The sequence below is a fragment of the Lipophrys pholis genome (assembly GCF_963383615.2).
Source record: "Lipophrys pholis genome assembly, chromosome: 17".
In the NCBI taxonomy this organism is placed as follows: Eukaryota; Metazoa; Chordata; class Actinopteri; order Blenniiformes; family Blenniidae; genus Lipophrys; species Lipophrys pholis.
In genome coordinates, this window is record NC_137643.1 from 20,646,801 (window position 1) to 20,663,337 (window position 16,537).

Consider the following 16,537-nt stretch of genomic DNA (forward strand, 5'->3'; position numbering starts at 1 on the left):
GGCCACATTCCCACGGGAACTGAATCTACATTCAAGAAGGAAGCGAGCGACGGTTTTCTCCACGTGGACAAATCCAGACTCACACCGACGTTGTGTTTGTAGCTTTTATACAAAATGTGCTAAGAAAAAATGGAGGATCGTTTTTTTTTTGGGTGTGGGGGGGTTGGATGTTTGAGCTCAGAAATGAGCCGTTACCCGGTCGATGTCCAGCAGGTCGTCCAGGATCTGCAGGTCGGAGGAAAGACGGGGTTAGAGGGGGCGGGGCCAGAGTGATGACGTGTCTCCTGGGGTGAACTCACGATGTCCTGGGTGGTGCCGATCTTCTTGGCCAGCTCGCTGCGCTCCATGGTGCTCAGGTACAGGTACTTGTTGAGCAGCTCTCCGTCCAGGATGTTCCTCACCGCGTTCTGCAGGCTGCGTCTGTCGCTGTGCAGCATCCTGCCGGCACAGCGGAGGTTCAGATTGGGTGTGTGCGTGTGTGTGTGTGTGTGTGTCTGCGTGGTGTGTGTCCGTGCCGAGCCTCACCGGAAAGCTTTGGGGTTAAGTCCCGCGTGGTGCGGCAGCATGGTGGTGAGGGCGTTCTGCAGCATCAGCAGGCGGCGGTACGTCTTCTCCTGCATGGGCAGGAGGAGGCCCATCCCCCCGTCCAGGGTCGCTATGGAAACCACATCCGAAACTTGAGCGCAATCAAAACTTCATTTCACCCCCCCCCCCCCAAAAATGATTTTACACTTTCCAAACACACCTTTAATAAGGTGAACATGACTACATCCAAATAAAGAAAAGCTTTATTCGACGTTCTACCTACGATGTGTGGAGAGAAACAACTAAATACTTTTTAAACTCAAAACAAAACCCACGGGAAACTGCAAGATTACGTTCTAAATAGCGACGCAGGGTAAAACAGCTTAGAACGGCTGAAATTCCATCTAAAACTTCCCAAAAGGAAAAAAACAAACAGCCAAAAAGATATTTAAAAATGCTAAAATCCTTAAAATGACAAACTACAAGAGGAAGAAAGAAAAACAGGTGAAACATAAAATCTAAGAATTGTTAAAAATGCCCAACAGCTAAAATCTTTTGTTTTTGATAAAATGCGAACCGTTCATACAATCGTCCGGTGGTTCATCCTCTGGCTCTTCATCTCCTCCGTGAAGATATATACTTTTTTTTCATTACGTTTTTCTTCAATTCAAAAAAAAAAAGAATAAGAGAAGGAAAGAAAAAAAAAGCTCTGAAAATCACTAATAGTCATCGTGTTTATTTCACATCATGTCACACATGTAGCTTTAAGCCATAATTTACGGTTAAAAAAAAATATGTTGGCTAATTAAAGAAGAAGTCGTTTTAATCTTCACACGTTCTGTTCAACTGAAAGTGCTTCGGAGGTGGAACCAAAACGCCTGGACACCGGTACTTTTCTTAAAACACAGCTTGTTTTTCACCCCATAAGATACTGAACTGTGAAGGAGGATTTGAGCCTTAAACAGCCTTAAAGCGTAGGTCACGTGTCTCGTCTCTTCTTACGCAAGATTTTTATTAAAATATCTTTTTAAACTTTTCACCTGCGTTCAGTTTGTGATCTCTGAATTCTGTCTCCTGAGGTTTGTACTCTGAATTTTACTGACATTTATGATGCATTTAAATGAGATTTTCTTTGCATGATTTGATAAGTTTGAACTCGTTTTACAGTCTTTAACACGTCTCGAACGTGTTTTACTGTATTTTAATGTGTTTTTAAGATGTTTAGAGTATGTTTTAATGTCTTTTTAGTTCAAATATCTTTTATCTGGCAAATTAGAAATATATATACATGCTTGTCTTTTAACGTCACATTAAAATGTTGTAATGTGTATTTAACATTGTTTTAAACGCGTATCAATATGGCGTAGTCTCACCGAACCAGGTGATGTGCTTGTTGTCCCAGGTCAGAGCCTTCTTGCTGCCGCTGTCCAGCACCCCTTTGCACGGCATCCGCCAGAACGTGTTGATGTTCGCCCCCGCGTTGAAGTCGGCTCGCCGCAGCAGCCGCATCCCCCCGAAGCTCTCCTTGGCTGCAAACACAAGAGGCGTGACATGTGATCCCGAGTCAGCGTTTAAACGCGCGGACCGCTCGGAAGCGAGGCGCACCTTCAGGGAGATACATGTAGACGTAGAGGTTCTTGTCCCGGTCCGACACTGAGGAAGAGGAGGAGAGAACCGATGAGAAGCCGACTCTTTGATTTGAATCTGTTGGAGGAGAGATTTCTACAGGCGGTACCTAAGAATCCCAGCTGGTTGTTGTCCACCATGAACTCGATGCTGTAAACTTCTAACGGCTTGGCGTCCTGTGGAAACGAAGAGTTAAAACCCCAGCGTGAGAGGAGAGAAAGTTTGCACGAGGCCACGGAGGGGCGTCTCTTCTTCCTCCTCCTCCTCCTCCTCCTCCTCCTCACCCTGCTGACCAGCGACAGCGTCTTGCTCTCCTCCTGGTAGCGCAGCAGCGAGATGCTCTTCATCAGGTCGGCCGCCAGGATGAAGTTCTTGATGCTGAACATCTGGTGGATGTAGAGCTGCGTGTCGATGAAGGCCATGCCCGTCAGGTCGTTGTCCTTCAGCACCCACAGGAAGATCTGCAGGACGTAGGGAGACCGAGTCCCACACTCACACCAGGGCGGAATCTAAGCTCCAGCCTCATGACGCTCTGAAGACCGTGCAAGTGTGTGCGTGTGTTTACCTTCTGTCCGATGGCAGACACCAGGTATCCGTTGCAGTGGCACAGAGCCGTCACGGGCCCTTTCTGCTCCTTCTCGTAGAGAACTTTGAACTTGTTCTTGGTGAGGGGCTGGCCAGGCTCCGGCACCACCTCGATCACGTCCAGGATCACGATCTGAACACAGAGAGGCGGGTGAGTGCTGGAGACTTAAGAGAAGCCCCGCCCCCTCTTCCCAGTGTGGTGCCACGCCCCCCCGCTCACCCGCCCCCTGCAGGTGACCTCCTCGCCCTGCATGAGACAGGTGCCGGCGGCCACGTAGCCCTTCAGCCCGGACACCGTCTCCTGGCTCCTGAGGGCGACCGTCTTCATGCAGGTCACGTGCTCCCACTCCTCCAGGTCGATCCTGCAGCACATGGGAAATATGAAAGGAATTTGAAAGTCTAAAAAACCTCCTGGATCGTCACGACATGTCAGCTGGTTATCACAAAACAAACAAATGTTTCTGTGAATTCACATTGGAGATAGAACTGAACACAATGGAGGAGAAGCGGGTCCTCATCCAACATGGCCGCCACACTGACGTGGGAGCCAATAAGTCTGCTTATGAATGCCTGTGTGTTCCCTGTGTGTGTGCGTTACCGGGCGTTGGGGATGGCCTCCCAGCTCACAGGAGAGATGAGCTGGATGGAGAACTTCTCCTGCAGAGGGTTGATGTATCGATCGTCTGCAGGGAGAGAAAAGTAAAAACCATGTTTTTCTCACTGGGAAACTCATCACATCGCGAACCAGCACGTTGACCTCTGACCTCGCTCGATGGTCTCAAACTCCTTCTCCTCTCCGGTCATCCTGGGGATACGAGTGCACAGCTCCTTCACACTGGTGCAGATGGCATACACCTGAGAGACGAGTGAGAGGTGAAGCCGTCAGTCACTCTCGGGGACTGGGGGATGGAGTTATGGGGTGGTGGTGAGGGTGGTACCTGCCTTGGATTCTACGTGGTAGGCGACGTAGTGCACGGTGCACCTCAGCGGGATCTTCCTGACGGGCCACGGCGCATCGTACGAGAGGTAGGTGGGCAGGACGCTGATCCTCAACTCACCCTGAGACACAAACGCAAAACATTTGTTCAAGAAAACTCGAGAAAGGAGGATTTTCAAAAACTGCTTTTGTATATACATACACTTATATATACACAAAGTAAAACAAAAAGAGTATTTAAACATTATTATGAGCAGGTTTGACTTCAATATGTTCTGTCTCTAATAGCCTAAAGACAGCTTGAACCACTAGTATGGGTCAAATGGAAAATACCATACAGCGAATACTACTAGAAATGGCTACTAAAGCTAGAATAGATCAAAATTACTGCTAAAGCTAAAAATATAAATAAAGATTAAAAAAAAAACAATAAAGCAAATAAAGCTAAAAACAGCCAATACAAAGATGACAAAAATAGCTGAACAGCTAATAAAGCAAAAAAAACATAAAAGTAAAAACAGTAAACAAAGCTAAAAATAGAAATAAAGCTAAGAGATGCGTGAAAGCTAATTATAGCTAATGTAGCTCAAAATGACTGATAAAGCTTAATAAAGCTAATAAAGATAAAAACAACTGATAAAGCTTAATAAAGTTAAAAATGGCTAATGAATAGTTAATAAAGCTCAAAATAGGAATAAAGCTAAAAATGTATATAAAAGTTAGAAAAAAAAAAGTGATTATGTAGCTAAAAACAGCAAACAAAGCTAGAAACAAGCAGTAAAGCTAGAAATGCTAGAAACATCTAACAAACCAGAAAATAGCAACAAAAGCAAATAAAGCTGGAAACGTAATGCAGCTCAAATCAGCTATTAAAGCTAATAAAGCTAATATCACTAAAACAAAGACGAAAACCAAAGAGGCGAAGCTGGTTTCTAATCTGTCAAGTTGAACGTCTGAAGAGTTAAAGTTGGTTTGTGAGTCGTTGCTGCACCTGCTTGTTGAAGTACAGGAAACCTTTGGGGCAGTTGATGTTGTGAAAGGGGGAGAAGGACTCGATGGAGCCGTCGATGGTCATGGGGTGAAGCCTCATGGCTCCCCGGGAGGTGACCAGCATCCAGTGGGGAGACGGGCCGCAGATGAACACCTGAGGAACCAGAATGGACTCGGTTCATTGGACACTCAAAGCGTCTGAGCAGGTCTCACAGTGACGGGGAGTCAGGTTCTACCCCTGAGTATCCGGAGATGTCCTCGAAGAATCTGAAGCGGGCGATGCGGCCCTTGATGGTGGGGTTCTCCTCGGAGGCGCCGCTCTCCGCTCTCTTGTCCTTCTTCAGCTTGGACTTCTTCTCTCTGAAGTTGATGTTGTGAGGCACCTGAAGCGGAACACAAACGGATGAGGCGGACGTCTCAAGAGACCCATCGGACCCATCGGCTCTTACCTTTTTGAACCGGACTTTCAGGTTGTTCTGTGGCTGCTGCTGATCGTACGGGAACGCCTCGTAAATCAGAAGCTCCTGTTCCACGTGAACCTGGGGAGGAAAACCACGTTGCGGGAAGCTGAACCTGAACCAGACTCATCGGGACTCAAGAGTCTCAACTCACCAGCAGGTACGGCCGGCTGTGGTTGTTCCCCAGAGAGACCAGAGACACTTCTTTGACTAGCGGAATGTCTCCTTGACGAGTCAGCTCTTCCTTCTTGGCGTCCCCCTGAGCAGCGGATTGGCCCGAGGAGCTATCCACCAGCACCCTCTGGCCCACCGGGAAGTTTTTCACCAGGAACACCAAGCGCCAGTCGGGAAGCTGGTAAATCTGGTAAGAACCGAGGACGAGCGCAACATAGTTTGTTTTTTTAAAGGTACCTTCATCACCTGGCTCAGATTTTTTTTTAAAAAGCGAGGGGACTTCCTGTTCTTACAGTACCTCCATGACGCCATTCTCCCTGATGATCATGCACCAGTGGCTGGGCTCTGCTTTGGCCCCGCCTCCCTCGCTCCCGAGAGAAGGCCCCGCCGCAGAGCCGCGGTTCATCTCCTCTCGAGTCGCTGCGCTGGCGTTGGAGTCTCCGTACAGCATCTCCTCCTCGTCATCCACCACGTTGCTGCGTGCATCCAATCACAGATCAGGAGGCGGAGCAACGACGGAGGGGGAAAGACGGAAAGGAACGATGGCGGGGTAACAATTGAAAGGGCAGAGAAAGAATGTCAGAGGAGGAACTATGGAGGGGGAACACCAAAGAGGAACGACAAGGGCGAACCATAATTGGGGGGGGGGGGGGCAGTGTGGGGAACGCACAGAGGGGAATCACGGAGGGGGAAACACAGAAGGGAACGACGGAGGAAGAACGTCATTGGGTGAACGACAAGGAGGAACGACAATGGGGAACCATGAGAGAGAACGATGGAGGGGGAACAACGAAGGAGGAACCATGAAGGGGCAACAATGAGTGGGTGATGATGGACGAAGAAATGTGGAGGAGGAACAATGGAGGGGGAACGACAGGAGGCACGATGAATGGGGAATGATGGAAGGGGAAAGATGACGAGGGAACGACGGAGGGGGAAGCAGAGCTCACCTCAGGTCCTGGATGATGGTCTCGGCCTCCGAGTGGCTCCGGATGACGGCGTCCTCTTTGGCCGAGCAGGTGACTTTGTTTTCGGTGGTGAACATCCCGCTGACGTCTCGGTACGCGCACAGCGTGATCACGCGGGATTGCTGCGGGAACATCCAAGTCAAACACTGCCACCGTCTGGCGCCAATAACGGCTCTTCTCATTGGTCGGGGACTCACCGTGGGAATCTGGGGCTTCTGCAGAGCCAGGCGGTGCGTCTTGCCCATGTACGAGTCGTTCTTCAGCGCAAACATGGTGACCACGCCCTCTGCCGTCATGATGACCACGTAAGGGTCGGCCACGGAGCAGTGCACTATGGGGGATCCCAGGTCCACGGGGATGAAGTGGAGCTGCCTCACTGGAAGGAGATTTTCATTCACACCTTCTGCTCGCTACAACAGCACTCATGCAGTTTAAAGAAGTTTGAGTTTCACCTCCTTCCAGGAGTCGCAGGCCCATCGGGGAAACCTGGATGATGTACTTGTTGTCGCCGATGTTCCCAGCGAACACCGTGGGTCCCTGAGTGGCGAAACCACTGGTGTCCAGCTCCATGATCTCCTGACCCGTCTGCAGGATCTGGAAAAACATCAAGGACAAGAGCTGAGACCAGAAAGCACACGAGGAAATCCACAGATCGGGATAAAAACTTCAAACTGATTGAAATATAATCAGAATAGTGTCATTTCCAGTCTTTAGTTTGGTAAATGTGTCACTGAGGTGAATTACTTGGCACTATGGAGGACTGCGCAACGTGTAATGAGAATGGTAAACAATAAAGAAGAAAGTGATATTTTTTTAAACAATGAAATTTGTTGGGGATCCATTTTCATGCCGTTTAAACAAAATGTATCCATCAAGTTATTTGGGACTATGGGGGACCAACTGGCACGCCATGAGGGACCGTTGGGTTTGTGGCTTTCTGCTGGACGCTACAGTCGCTGATGACTAACAGAAGATGGTTCCTCCTCACATGATGTGTGCTTGTGGAGGTTTGTTTGAACTGTTGAGGTGCTGACTTGGCACCAGTCCCCCACTGGTGCCAAGTCAGCACCTCAACAGTTGAATTGAAGGTTTTTGTATAAATTTATTTGCTATCTAAAAAAAAAAACATTGAAGGTTGGCACAGACTGGGTTATTTAGGACAAATGAGGACAGCTTTGTTTTGTCGAGAAGGACTATAGAGTCCAACACCACATTACAAACTCCCTCAAAACGGGTCATACTGCTGTGCATATTTTTGATGAGTCATGTTTATACTATGGGGGTATTCGTGAGATCAGTTATCTTTGTTTTGTTGTTGCTTTTTGTATTTGTATGGCCTTTTTGTTTGAAATTAAACAAAAAAAGTGTTTGTCGAGTGTATTTTATGTATTATTATAAATATGAAGAACATCTTGGCTTGTCAAGTTTGTGGCTGGCCGCTATGGCGACTACAGTGGAAGAGCGATTCTGTTTCTGAAGTGTTCACCATGGTAGAGTCCTCTCGGCTCAGAATGAGGAAGCCGTGCTTCTTGGCGTCGTCCTCCAGAGGAGGCTCCGCCTTCTTCTTTTCCTCCTCCTCCTCCTCTTCCTCCTGTTCCTCCTCCTTGTCCTTCTTCTCCTTCTCTACCTCCTCCTCCTCCTCCTCCTTGTCTGCCTCGTCTCCGTCCTCCCCGGTCTCGGTGTCTCCTCCGTCCTCGGACTGCTCTCCTTTCGCAGCCTGTGGAAACAGAGCGATGTCAGTCTTACTGCGAGGAATCGAAGGTGGTTGTTTGGAGTTGATGCACTGGAGGAGCAGTTGCCTTTTTGTCTTCCTTGACTTCCGCGGCCGAGACGACGGTCCACATGTCGTGGCAGCCCGGCAGCTCGAAGGTGGTGACGACTTGCGGCCGGATGCTCCTCTGAGAACGAATGAAGGTGAAACGCGGTGCAAAGCAGAAACAAGCGCGACAGGATCCGAGCGATGTGACTGAGAATCTGTGTCTGGGGTGTTTACAGACTACTCCGTGGACCTCTGAGGCAGCCCATGGTAGACCCAGACTTCACTGTGGCACCGGGCTCCTGACCTGCGGCAGACGGCCCTCGCCACCGCAGGCTTTCAGGACGGTGCGTTCAAGGACAGTAAAAGATTTCACCTGCAGCACAGACAGAGCGCCGTTCTTCCCGTAGCCCGAACACACCACCACCTCCAGGTCCGGCTCCGGGCTGTTCTGAAACTGAACCAGAACACACGCCAGATTGAACCACTTCAGGACAGAAGAGCTTTAGAGTCCTACAGACCAGGACGACACCATGTCACAGGACCTCAAGCTGTCGTTTACTTTTAAACCAAATTTGCACTGTAAATATATTTAAAGAAAATGTGTCTTTATGCTTTTTATAAACTCACATCTGGTTAGAAAGCTTCAAAACTCACCAAGTCAAACTAAATAATGAGGCTGTTTATATATCATATTATGTTAAATATGAGTTCTTTTTAAAAGGCAGTAAATAATATAGATATGAATGACTTGTGCATATTTCGCCTCACAAAATTTAAATGAAAGATGTCACACAATTTTAACTAAATTCATTTCAAAAATGTATAAATTTTTAAAATTTCCCCACATAAAATATAATTTTATAATATACAAAAATATGACATTTTATCCCCCACAAAAAATGCTCCATAATTTAATAAAAAAATAATTACAAAAATATAATTTTCTAAATCTTTTTACAAAAACCACTTAAAAGTGCTGCAAAGTTTTATCCAAATGTATTGTATAAGTTTCACAATTTTTCCAACAAAGAAAATTATCAAAAGTAATGAAAGATGTAAAGAAATAAATCAGATATATATTTTTTTTAAATATGAATCATTTTGATAATCTTTTTCTATAAACATATGCAGCAAAATGTGCAATTTTTTTTCATTTTAAAATAGGAATAATTAAAAAATGTTTTGCATGAAAAACATAAAAAAAACAAAAAAAACTGCATAACTTAATAAAAGTAACTTAAAAAAATAAACGGATCTGTGTGACCACTCATGTCTAAAGTTGGGTACCTCCTCAGATAAGAAGGCCGGTTCCCCCATGGAGGCGTTGGCACACGGTCCGATGTTCAGCACGCTGTCACACACCTGAAACAAAACAAACATTTCTTCACACACACGCACACACACACACACACACACACACACACACACACACACACACACACACACACACAGGGAGAACATGCAAACTCCACAAAGAAATGTCACAGAGTTGTGATTTTTACCTCGAAGGAGTAGGTGGCCAGCTGAGTGCCTGACTGGGCCTCGCTCCCGTACACTTCAATCTCGTCCACCTCGTCTGGAAAAGAAAAGAAGTGAGCTATGAGGGCGCACACACCCACACACCACATCCTGTCTGGTATCAGAGTGAACGTACCGGTCCAGTTGGTGGACGTTTCCACTCTCTTCTTCTTGTTGGGCGGCTCCTCCTGGATGTCACAGGGGAGATTTTACTGAGGGAATCCAGTGAACAGGAAGTGCCGGGAGGTGAAGGAGCAGCAACTCACCTGTTTCTCTTTCTCCTTCTCCTGCTTGTCTTTGCCTTCCTCCGCAGGCGTCTCCTGAAGCTTCTCCGTGTACTTGAGGAGCAGAGAGTTTCCCAGGCGGGAGCCCAGGAAGAGGTAACCAGGCTCCATCGTCACCATCTGAGAGGAGAATGAGGAGGAGGAAGATGAGGAGGAGAAGCAGGGTGAGAAAACAGAGGAAGAGGAGGAGAGCATGTTGCTCTATTAAAAATACATGTCATCCACCACCTGATGAAGGCGGAAAAACACGGCCGAAACATCCCAAAGGTATTTTGTAAAAAAAAAAGTACTTGCCTGAAATGACAAAAGCAAAATCCTCACCAACAAAATAAAATACCTTAATTGAACCTTTACGGGACTTACGCAGGTGGTCAGGACGCTGGCGGCCGCTTTGTCAAAGTGAAACGCTCGGACGCTCCTCATGCCGTCCGTGATCAGGGTCAGCACGTAGCTGTGGGGGGAAACAACAGGCCGGTAACGCACCGGGAGCGGCCATTTTGGCTCCAATACCTCGATAAGAACAGGAACTCACATCTCTCCGCCTTTCAGGGAGATCACCATCTTATCGTAAGCGATGAAGTCGGACTGCGAGCAGTCGAGCGAGATCTTCACCTCGTCCTGGAGGCCTGCGAGTGAGAGAGTCAGGGGTAAGTAAAACGGGGGCAACAGACGGTGGGGGGTGGGGGGGCTGCGAGGTTTCGGGGGACTCACGCAGGGGGAAGGCCGTGGTGCCGGTGGTCTGCGAGTTGAGGGAGACTCCGTACGGCGGGACGCTCTGGTTCAAATACAGCAGGGAGTTCACGGCGAACACCACAACGCCACCTGGAAACAGAGCAAGTCACTACAGGTGCACCACTTCAAGTGAAAACAGAAAACTTTCGTTGTGTCGTGGATGTCAATTTACACCGCGAGGACCGAAAGGAAGTGGCTTTCACGATTAGCAGAGTTTCTGCGTGTGGAGCTCACCGATGGGTTTGGGAACCGCCATGACCTGCGTGCAGTCGAAGGGCAGGTTGCTGAGGGACCAGATGACGGGATGCACCTTCTGCATGATGTTGAGGGAGATGGCCACGATGCTGCAGGTGTCCTGGCGAACGGCCACGCGCCTGCAAGAGAAGGTCATGAGTCTCCGGGGATAAGACCGACCGGGTCGCATTTCGAAAAAGCTCGACAAGGACGCTCTGGAGGCGCTGACCCCGGCCACGTCTGGTTGGGCTCGAACAGGATGAGCAGCGTGGGCTCGTAGTAGCCGTGCAGGAACTTCATGTCGACGATGTTGAGCAGCTTCTCGTCCAGCTCGCGGACGTCGATGATGTAGCTGGGCAGGAAGCTGGACTTTGGCCTGCGGAGGAGGAGGAGGAGGAGGAGGAGGAGGAGGAGGATTAGGAGACGTTCGGTCCACACTGGCGTGGAAGTTTAAAACTTTGGATCTAGATCCGTACCCTTCTCCGACTCCGCCCTCCTGCTCGTCCGTGAGCGTGTCCTTCCTGAAGGGCAGCACCACCAGCTTGGTGCCGTAAACCAGCATGACGGCGCAGCGGTTCTCCGGGTCGACGCGCACGATGGGGATGTGCACGTTCTGCACGAATCCGTCCTGGAAACACGGAGTGCAGCTCACGAACAGTCCAGACCGCGACGACGTTTTCAAGTGAAACCGGAAAACTTCTGTTGTGTTTTGGGTGTTTGTTCACGCAGCTCGGAGAAATTGGAAATGCAACTTTTTGAGTTGGTTTTGGTTTGACTTCTCGTCCGTGGAAACCAGGAAAACATAACTTTTCGAAAATGCTCCAACTCATCTCCATGAAAACAGGGGAAGATCCAACTTTTTAAAAATGCTCTGTCTCAATGGAAACAAGGGAAAAGGCATCTTTCCCAATAAGCACTGTCACTGTCGAAATGTGTGGCGGGGAAACATGCAACTTTTTGAAAACATTCCAACTCCGTCTCAATGAAAACGCAATTTTTTTGTTTTTTAAGATGCTCGGACTTCGTCTCCACGGAGGCATAGAAACGACATAATTGTCTCCAAAAAGAGTCCAGAAACGCTGCTCCACTGCTCTGCATGCGCACCGCGGCCGTAGTAAATAGTTCTGCACATGCTCAGTAGATAGACAATAACAACAGTGTTTCCTCCAGAGTGTCATGACTCCCAGGCCGTATTCTCCTGCGACTTGGTAGTTTTATTTTGACAGTCACTGTATTAACAATCCAAATCAGTTGTCTGTCCACTAGAATGTCTGTGTACTTCCCATTTCTAATGTTTATGGCGTATTGTTGTCTGCAAACGTGTGTGTGTGTGTGTGTGTGTGTGTGTGTGTGTGTGTGTGTGTGTGTGTGTGTGTGTGTGTGTGTGGTCTCACGCCAAAAACAACCAGCCGAAACTCGTGGCCTGGCATGTTAACTGCATCGTTTTTCAGCTTTTCTACCGTTTCGGTGTAAACAGACAGCGTTTTCAAAACAATTCTGTGTAAACGCAAAACTTTAAACGTAAAAATGATGCATTTTCACGTCAAACATTGTTGCGTAATCGGGGGCCTGAAATCAGCGTCTTTCTCTTACCCTGAGCTCGGGCTCCTCGAAGTAATGAAGGGACAGCGTCTTCAGGTCGTGAGTGCCGGGGTCGTACTCCACCACAGACAACTGGACACAGAACACGCACGTCAAACAAACTCGACTTTCAAATGATGAGGAAAAATCCTGTAAAGCAGCCTTTAATCTAGATTAGTCAAATTTAAAATCAGCATACGCTGTAAAAAAAGAAAAAAAAGAAAAAGATCTTGCAGCATTTCTGAGGAGATTTGAGACACAAAGCTTTGATTTAATGGCTTCATTCTTGGCTGCCACTACGGGAACTGATGAAAACTGCAAGTCAGCAAAAGAAAAGCCATTCGTCCTTCTTGCGGCTGTCTAATGTAATCACTTTCTACAACAAATACTATTAGGTAATTGCTTTGTGAAGTCTTTTGTTGGCAGATGAGAGCATTTCTTAATGCAGTACTATAATCCCACCGAAGGATCATGTCATGTCTCTGACGTTTCTTCATCATTTACAATAATACAGCATGAGGAACAGGCGCTATGCGTGTGCGTGTGTGGTTTATTTTATCAGTCAAAGCACAGAAACTGTATGGAGAGAAATCCGTTTGTTGTGTACAAATGCAGTGTCAACTTCTTACACCATGTTGTAACTGTAAGCAGTGATCGTTTTGTCGTCTTTAATCAAAGAGGTCTCTGTTGTGACGTCCCCACCTTTGCGTCCTGAAAGCTGAGCAGCAGTGCGTCCCTGCTGGCTCCGACGAGCTGCACGCTGGCCATGGACATGACGTTTCCAAACAGGGAGAAGGACGCCACCTGCTCCAGCTTCTCCTTCCGAGCTTTGGAGTCTGACACGACAAGACATCTCAGTAAAACAGGCAGCTTATCGGAGCAAATAAAACGTGTGGTAAAGTACGGAGGAACAACACACCGGATGACTTGTCCGTCTTCGACGTGCTCTGAAACAACAACACACATGTCAGACGACGTCGGCAAACTTTCCTCCGCCAGGCTCAGCAGCTCTGGTGCTCACCTCCACATCGTGGATGATCCTGTAGACGAAGAGCTGAGACGTTCCCGCCACCACCAGGTTCTTCTCCTTGCTGGAGATGAAGTTGCAGTAGACGGAGAACTCCACTGCGGTGGGCGTGTGGGCCTGTCGGTACACGGCGTACATCTCGGCGAGGAGCTCGCGGCGCCTGGCGAGCCAAAAAAACACTCGCGTCAAGACCGGTTTTCCAACAGAGGAACAGTTAAACAGGTATGACGTATAAATTAAAGCCATTTAAGTGTATTAAAAATCCGGCGGTTCGATTAAGGCTTCGCTTACACAACGGCTTCAAGTGAAAGCTAAGAACTTCCATTGCGTTTTAGGTGTCTATTTACACAACAATGGTGCTCGGAGCCACTTAAAACGCAAGTTTTTGTACGACTCCCAGCGTGGAACTTTTTGAAAACACGCACATGCCCCCCATAAATACTTCTTCTGCACATGCTCAGTAGATGGACAATAACAACAATGTTTGCCTCCAGAGTGTCATGACTCCCAATCCGTATTCCCCTGGGACTTGGTGTTTTTATCGTTCAGTCCCCTACAATAGCAATCCAACTTCGTTGTCTGTCTGTTCAAATGTCTGTGTACTCGCCATTGTTAATGTTTATAGAACATTGTTCTCGGTGCGCACTTGTTTGTAGTTTAACTACAAAAACGTTCAGCGGAAACTCGTGGCAAAGCATGCCAACTGCATCGTTTCCAGCTTTTCTACCGTTTCCGCGTTGTTTTCAGTAGGTTGCCATGTAAGTGTGAAACTTTTCTGAAACCCCCCCAAAAAATGCAAAGATTATACATTTTCACTTGAAACGTGAAAACGAGACCTTGGAGGCCATCTATCTCCTCTGAGACTTCAGGAGTCTGTGTATCACGAACCGGCCATGAGAAAAAAGATTTAGTTTCTTTTTAAACACAGTAAGCTTAACATCCAATGATTTGTATTTGTATTTATTTTAAACCAAGGAAAATAATCCTATGTCTGTGACCAGAGCAGTTAGGATGTATTAAGTGACTGCATCGGTACAGTCTGTCTGTAGGCCAAGTCTCATCAAACAGCAGGATTTGCAAAAACACCATAAGGGAGAAAAGAACTTAGTTTTCTTGTGCTTCAGAAATGTGTTTTAAAGGCTTCATGTCTGACTCCCCTGATCTGTACGAGGATGCAGAGGTGTAGCTCTGACACTGTCATGATCGATTAAATGCCATACAGACTGAGAACTTCTTTTAAAACCTGACATCTACTAATACGTATCTAGAAACGTTAACGAGTTATTCAGAACGTTCTTTACTAGTTTGTACTTTAATACTCAATAACATTGGTCTATATTTCATGCAAACACAATGCTAACTTCGTAGTTGATTCAAACGTTTGCGTTAATTCTTCTATAGCCTACGAACAAGAGCGAATTCGTTGTAATTCGCTTATAACTTACTTCAGTTGAGGATAGCATCGCGCTTTATTCAGATTAAAAAACTACAAATGTGTATAATCAAATGTGACAGAATGAAAGCTAAATGCTAATAGTAGCATCGTGAAGCCGGGTGTTAGCTGAGTTAGCACGCATGTTTGCGACTGCAGGGCGGCTCGAGTCAATAAAAAAAAAAAAAAAATGAATCAAACTTGTCCACATACCCACGTCCGGGAGCTTATCTGAGTCTGTAGCTTTGCTTTATCTCCTTCTGTTCCCGTTCAGTGCGTCATATTTTATGATGCATGAACTTAAGCGGTGCTTAGCAGGCGGGTAAGCGCCGTGTTGTGGTTGTGCTGGTGGTTTTCTTCTCCTCATGCGGAGAAGCTCCGTTTTAGGGTTAACATTCAACACCGCCCCCTCAGGTTTAGGAGTGGTATTACACGACCTGATGCGAAATGTATTCAAAGTTTAGTCAAGTAAGGACCTTCTTATGTTACAAGCAAGGGCGTAGGAAGGAGTTTAACGTTGGAGGGTATTTGTATTTAATAATCTGCATGTCAGAGGATTTCTTCAGTGTCAAACATGAACCGACACACAGAAGGTTGAAAAACTCTGGCCTGAGCCAAAGAGACTAAATGTTTTTTCCTCCTGTCATTTGCAGACATAAATTGCTCTCATACTGACTTTTTGTCCAGTAAGGCTCCAATATATGTATATGTATATGTATATGTATATGTATATGTATATGTATATGTATATGTATATGTATATGTATATGGTCAGACACACTTGGACTCTGGCTTCGACTACGGTGTGGGATGAGGATTAAAAAGATAGAGCAGCGCATTTTTTTTACCGACAAATCGCACTTTATTTCACGTTGATGTGCAGCCAATGGGCCGCCACGGGCCAGACAGGTGGCTCCCGCGCGCCGCCTATTGAGGACCGAGGTCAGATGAGTGTGAGTATTTAAAAACCTTTGAAATTTGCATCATCTGGTCTTCCCTAATGATGATTGAGAACAAGCCATGACCCTGTCATGTTAATTCAGGTCTCAGCTTTCCAAAGGGGCTGCTCCAAAGTATTAACTATATAGGGTACCAAGACTTTTGCACAAGTTTTTTTTTTTCACGTTCTGGAAATGTCTAATCTGGAATTTGATGCCTTTTGGAGATATTTTCAGCTTCTATTGGCTTCATTATTCACATTTATACACATTTTGACCCGGGGTGCCCAAACATTTGATCCCATCCATTTATTGTCCACCGCGTATCTGGGGCCGGGTCGCGGAGGCAGCAGTCCAAGCAGGGATGCCCAGACCTCCCTCGCTCCAGACACTTCCTCCAGCTCTCCCGGTGTCTCCACTTGGGACAAGGGCTCTCCACCGACGTGCACTGGGAACAGGTCCGACTTACTGCCGGCAACACGAACCAAACTCGTGCTCCGGGCGTACAGGGACCGGACAGCCCTTAACAAAGGGTTCCGGACTCCATACTCCCGGAGCACCCCCCACAGGACGTCCCACGGGACACGGTCGAACGCCTTCTCCGGATCTACAAAACACACACCGCTATTTACTGGTATGGCAGAGAGTCACTCACTCCTGCACTGTCTTACTGTGAAGGCCACCACCCTCTCCTGAAGGAGGAGTGGATGTGTGAGTGAGTAAATCGAGGTTAACCATGGCTTAGGTGCCTGTGGGTATATTTGATCAG

At 47.2% G+C, this 16,537-nt stretch overlaps 1 protein-coding gene across 2 annotated transcripts; it reads right to left on the bottom strand.

Moving 5' to 3' along the window:
• Positions 1–90: 90 nt before the first annotated feature.
• On the bottom strand, positions 91–15,190 carry cpsf1 (cleavage and polyadenylation specific factor 1). 2 transcript variants are annotated; one of them, XM_080485206.1, is made up of 38 exons: positions 15,044–15,190; positions 13,393–13,558; positions 13,291–13,318; positions 13,074–13,207; positions 12,384–12,464; positions 11,267–11,418; positions 11,020–11,166; positions 10,791–10,930; positions 10,536–10,646; positions 10,357–10,450; positions 10,188–10,275; positions 9,807–9,944; positions 9,677–9,728; positions 9,525–9,598; positions 9,310–9,384; positions 8,396–8,476; positions 8,063–8,161; positions 7,750–7,980; positions 6,716–6,857; positions 6,461–6,639; positions 6,246–6,385; positions 5,594–5,771; positions 5,276–5,482; positions 5,113–5,202; positions 4,900–5,046; positions 4,665–4,817; positions 3,679–3,795; positions 3,501–3,591; positions 3,335–3,419; positions 2,957–3,098; positions 2,717–2,869; positions 2,436–2,612; positions 2,261–2,327; positions 2,131–2,178; positions 1,899–2,054; positions 526–655; positions 300–438; positions 91–225 (listed from the first exon to the last, which is right to left on the bottom strand). In XM_080485206.1, exons 2-38 carry the CDS (start codon positions 13,534–13,536, stop codon positions 178–180), a joined length of 4,458 nt encoding a protein of 1,485 aa, XP_080341332.1. In that variant the 5' UTR covers positions 13,537–13,558; positions 15,044–15,190; the 3' UTR covers positions 91–177. The 2 variants fall into 2 exon arrangements, with proteins under 2 accessions (XP_080341332.1, XP_080341331.1); XM_080485205.1 differs by having other exon boundaries at positions 9,525–9,728; positions 15,044–15,151.
• Between the last annotated feature and the right edge of the window lie 1,347 nt (positions 15,191–16,537).